The sequence below is a fragment of the Rhagoletis pomonella genome, unplaced genomic scaffold (genome assembly GCF_013731165.1).
Source record: "Rhagoletis pomonella isolate Grant_MI unplaced genomic scaffold, Rhpom_1.0 Rhpom_scaffold_00005, whole genome shotgun sequence".
NCBI classification, from domain to species: Eukaryota; Metazoa; Arthropoda; class Insecta; order Diptera; family Tephritidae; genus Rhagoletis; species Rhagoletis pomonella.
In genome coordinates this window covers 908,611-914,092 of record NW_023458559.1, presented here as the reverse complement: position 1 = coordinate 914,092, position 5,482 = coordinate 908,611, and the positions used below count along the sequence as shown (strand labels likewise).

Sequence of the window (5,482 nt, the reverse complement as noted above, 5' to 3'; positions counted from 1 at the left end):
TGAGAGTGAGTGCAAAACTGTAACATCTGCCTTAATTTACATTTTTGACTGCTGGTTTTTTTATTGTTGTTTTATTGACTTCAAATCGTTATGAGAGAGGGAGTAGGGATGTACCAACAAGAATATTCAACAAAAGGATAAAAGTCGTTAGAACTTGGAAATATAGCGGTGGCTGAAACAAGAAGTGTTAAACCATGTTACAGTTTTGCTCGTCACTGTACATACATCTGTACATTTTCCGTTGGAATTATAAAATCTATTATATTTTAAGACTTCCACCAAAATATTTCGTAAAATGAGTTAATGAGGTAATTTGCAAAGAAATAGAACGGGTGAGAATATCTTTCCAATGATACCACATAAGTCTAAATGGGTAAAGTTTTGGCTGAGTTAGTCAAGTTTTTCTTAAACCAACCTTTAAAAAAGTTCAAAACCAGCATCAAAAATTTCATTATGATTCCTTAACTTATTGCGTTTTGATAACACACTATTAATAAAAATGTTTCATTCATTCAAGTACTGACTTTTTTCCAAGAAAAATGGAAGATATAATTTATTTTGATGACGAATCCCAGGTTGAGGAGGTTTCAAATGAGCAATCCCAACAATGGCCGCAATCCTCGTTTCATACATCGGAAGGTAAAGATAATAAATTATTTTCATTCATTGTTTCCCATTTTATTGTATATTTATTCTCAGCGCATACATATTCGTTCCCCAACCGGAAAACTTTTGTGACCTCCACGCCCTTTAAAAAAAGGCAATTTGTTCAAACAGCGACAGATGAACAAGAGGAAAACAACAACAACGCAGGTATTACATCTTAATTTAAACCGATTGTAGCAACTCATTAAATATATTCTTGTTTTACAGCTTCCATCAACATCACTGAACAAATCATTAAAAACCAGCAAGAAATATTGGCTAGGCTCGACCATTTGGAAAACTCATTTCATAAAAATGTATGTATGTATAAGCTTTATATCTCATCTCGTCGCATGGCGCGCAATACCTCGTATCCGCCAAATGCAATACCACGTATAAAATAGCCCGAAAATTTCGCAAAAGAGCGAATAAACTTATTTTCTTCAAAACGTTTGAATGGTTTGCTAACTAAACTTACTAAATATTTACTTACTGAATATGAGCTTATACCATAATTATTTACAATTAAATTTGTGAAGTAGGGAAGCATTGAGACAGGGTAACAAAAATAAATCTTTTTCTATGCCACCTCCTACATGGCATTGCATTTGGCAGATACGAAGTATTGCGCGCCAAGCGACGATTTACATATATCGCAGATTTGTTTTCATCATCATTCATTCAGCCCTAATGCACAATTCTATGGTCATAAGAAAACAATATAACTCACAAATAACCTTTCATGCTTAACCTTTCATGCTTCCACTAATAGTCCTTTTATTTACACAGATGCTAGATGACGGTGTTATAATGGCTCAAAATCAAACAATTAGAGAGTGCAAGGTGATGTTATCCAAAGTTCATCGCTCAGTATGCCGATTGACAGGGGAGATTGAGGATGAGCTCCAGGTAGAAATTGCGGCTACATTGCCAATTTCTAGCATCGACGCTGCCCATGATGTCGAAGAAAATTTAAAAAATGCAAAATATGTGGAAGCTATGGTAAAATTATTTAGCTACAAAAATTTTAAAGTACTTACATAAATTTAATATTGTATACTTCACAGAAAATTTATTTATTTAAGCTTAAAGGAACGAAAGGATCCGTTGATGCTGTTTTCAAAAAACTTTTGACGGACGACCTTCTTATCGTTTTTAACTACGACGGAAGGAAAAACAAAAAAGCCCTGAATAAATTAACGCTGATAAACGATTTATTATTTGGTAATACTAATGAAATATCCAGTAGTTTTGTTAGTTATTTTGCTAAATATAGGATTGTGCCGCTATTCAATTTAGGTCTGTTTTTAACACAATTCGACCTAATTGATTTTGTTTTGAATTTGATTAATTTAAGTTAGACTTATTTAAATTTAGCATAATCAGTATCCGTACAATCTTGGAATTAATGTCGTTATTTTATTCAATCAAATATTTATTAAAATCCATTCTGTTTCAATAATTCTATACAGAAGTATTTAAATCAGAAGGGCGCCTTAATTTTGAGAAAAACTTGAGGAAAAGCGTGGAGCTCAGCCATAACAGATTTCGGCAAAGGAAGGTGCTGCAAGGAAGCAAGGCCAATATTTAATTAATTTAAAAGTGAGTAAAATGTGAGTAAATGTAAGTCATTGCTTTATTAATTATTCTTTTCACTATAGGTAAAGACTTTCCAGCGGTACCGCAAATATGTTATGCATTCTATTTCTAAAACTTATTCTTAAGTATCCCAGTCTTTATGTAAATATAGAATGTATGTATGTAGATATAAGTGCATATACATATTATGTATAGCATCCCAACAAGCATTTCTGTATTTTTAAAAGTATCTTAAAGCAAGCTTGCTATATTAACAGCGTTTTTAGTATTAAGTTTATTTTAAGTTTTTCAAATGAAGCTATTATAAGTGTTTGGGGGAATATTTATAAATCACTAAACCTTAAAACTAAGCTGCAAATGTTTACGATAAAAGCCAGAAGAAATACTTTTATTTAATCTATTATAAATTTATATTCACGCGCTTATAAAGAAGGTGCCGTTTCGATTATATTACGCTTTTTTTATGCGTTTTAAAAACCAAGAATAATCGTTTTGTAAAGCAGCATTTACGTGAGGCGATTTTGTAAGCGATTCAATATCGCTTAAAGAGTTTAATCGCTTAGAAAATCTTACATTAGGTGATTGCTGCTTAAGCTTTATGTTTATTTTAGTAAACTTGCAAAAATAATACTTTTTAGTTTAGTTTGCTTGTTGGGATATAAACCCAAAATTTCATTTTCATCCAATAATTTATAACACAATTCAATTATAAGTTTAAATGTTTAACAAAGCCTTTGAACTTCAATTAATTAAACTATTTAAATCTATTTTAAAATATTTAACCGTGTTTTTATTTATGCAATATAATAGCTTTTCAGTATAATGGATAAAACATATTATTTACACGTTATTATTATGCCATACTAATACGGAATTTCTTCCCGTAAATAACATGTTTTATATCGCTTTGCTACATGATTCAATAATACAAGGTTAGATAATTATTGACAGCTGCGGTTTGACACTCCCTTACAAAAGGTTGCATTTACGAAGGACGGAGAAAAGGGGAGGAATGAAATCTCTTGGTGCGAAAATGGTAGTAGAAAAGTACGCAAAGTAGGCAATTAGTAGTGAAATTCCTTTTGTAAATTCTAATGTTTTTGCAGGAAATCTGGCATTTTAAACGAAATTTTGAACGTAATATTGACGTATCTATGTAAATTACGTAATTTATGTGCTATTTAGCTGTATAAAAAATGCAAAATGACTCAAAATTAAAATAAGACTACTATGAGATTGATGTAAACATCCCATTTAAAAACAGTTTATGTTTTCATCAGTTAAATATGCTTCATATGCATATACAAATAAACATATTGCACAAACGCTCATACTTCTATATCACACCAAAGCTACACTGTTTCCATGTAAATGTGCAAAGAAGCAACACGGTGCCACTGCTAAGGGAGCGGTGCGAGAGAGACAACTGTCAGTTTATCGAACCTTGTATTATTGAATCATGGCTTTGCTATAGCAGATTGGAATGAGATAGCAATACGAAAATACCATAGTAAAAAGTGGTGCGCAAGAAAGGGAAAAATGCTCACATGCACAGCACTGAATGCGTGAGGTTTCTCCAGGAGCCCTATGTAAAATGATGGAAAGTTTTTAAATTTTTCACACAAACTTTTTGTAGTACTAAGCGTATATAACGCATTAGTTAACAGATAGTGTTCTTACTGGGTTGTGTTTCACCCATATATGAACAGCGGTAGCGGAGCAATGATTTCCATGCACTTAGTCTCATTCATTGAATCGTTTTTATCATAAAAATTTTATGCAATGGTCGGCATCAGTGTTGCCAGAACTTTTTGGGCCGACCGGCTAGATTGGCAAAAAAAAGCGGCTAAAAATGGCTAAAATGTTTTAGTGAAATTTCACATAGACTCTGGCAAAAAACGGCTAAAATGTTTTAGTGAAAATTCACATGCTTTATTTAAATAAATCGCAAGAAACGAAAGACTAGTTAACACCATTAATTTATATCGAGTGTATATTCCTCATCATCAAATGAATCACTATTGTATATATCACCTGAATTCATTAATTTTAAGAGATCGTCATCTACAGTAAAACTATGGCAGCATTTTTCTTCGCGTTTTAAACCGTATCTTATATATAAAATTGCGTTTAACGTTTTAACGCACATTGGATTTCTTTGCTTAGTTTTTATTATATTCATTGAACTAAATATTCGCTCTACTTCTGCATTACTTATAGGCAAACTAAAAACTAGGTTGCAAAGGTTAGCGAAAGGGTTTTCTCCTAGGGCATTTCGAAATTGATAAACTTCGGCCCAAAATTTTACAGTTGAGTCTAAATTACTCCAGGTATGTAACGTTAATCGTCGCCATTGCATCTCTATGGATGTTATTTCGTCGGCATTATATTTGTGTTTTTGTTGCTGTAGTTGAACAAATACTTTTGGTTTAATTACTCTTAATGCATTTCCAACTGAAAAAAGTCAATTTTTTAGTGTGGCAATATTTGTAGGGAGGCGTTGGCGTAATTCCTTTATTAAAGTGATAATAAAATAGCGACCATTTTCTCGAATTATTTTCTCGGCTTCGTGGTCAAAAGCTTTTGTGCTTACTTTGGTTTTTAAATACTCTTCAAAAATGTGATAAAACTGAGGAAATGGAGCAAGGTATGGTTCCAACGGGGAGCATATAGGATCAAATGTGTCCGCGCTAATAACCACTAGTGAGCATAGATGCGAAAGTAAAACATTGAGTTCATTAAAAATCTTCATTGGGTCTGCATTATTGCTTTCGAACAACTAGTTTACTTTTTGCACCTGAAAATTAGGCAAATAGTAAAATCGGCTAACTTTTTTTTACAAACCGGCTAACAAATCGGCTGCCGGCTAGATCGAATTTTCTCCGGCTAGTTGCTATCAAAACCGGCTAAATCTAGCCGGAAAACGGCTAAAATGGCAACGCTGGTCGGCATACTGGCGCATTCAAACGATTCAATAAGTGGAACTGTATTCATTGCGTAGCTGGCGCTCTTCGTATGTAAAACACACATGTGCTCAGAGAGCGCTGAGCATTACTTAGGGGTGGCTCACAAGCATGAATATGTTCCGATCTCAAAACAAATCGTGGTTGCCTCAACTAAGATTTGGTAACTATAACTAAACCATGTGTTGAAAGAAAGCTTATCTGTATTAGCAGTGCTTAATCAAGAATGATAGAATACAAGATTGCGCCGATTGCAGCAGAATTCGTGAGAGTAA

At 33.1% G+C, this 5,482-nt stretch overlaps 1 protein-coding gene across 1 annotated transcript; it reads left to right on the top strand.

The window, feature by feature from the left end:
- Positions 1-316: 316 nt before the first annotated feature.
- Positions 317-3,021, top strand: LOC118739789. The gene is made up of 7 exons (XM_036471297.1): positions 317-639; positions 700-813; positions 874-962; positions 1,435-1,647; positions 1,713-1,869; positions 2,118-2,247; positions 2,307-3,021. Exons 1-6 carry the CDS (start codon positions 540-542, stop codon positions 2,234-2,236), a joined length of 792 nt encoding a protein of 263 aa, XP_036327190.1. The 5' UTR covers positions 317-539; the 3' UTR covers positions 2,237-2,247; positions 2,307-3,021.
- The last annotated feature ends 2,461 nt before the right edge of the window (positions 3,022-5,482 follow it).

Coding starts and splice junctions, on each gene's coding strand:
- LOC118739789 (XM_036471297.1), top strand. CDS start 540: ATGGAAGATATAATTTATTTTGATGACGAATCCCAGGTTGAGGAGGTT. Junction 963..1,434: donor AAAACTCATTTCATAAAAAT/GTATGTATGTAT, acceptor TTATTTACACAG/ATGCTAGATGACGGTGTTAT. Junction 1,648..1,712: donor CAAAATATGTGGAAGCTATG/GTAAAATTATTT, acceptor TATACTTCACAG/AAAATTTATTTATTTAAGCT.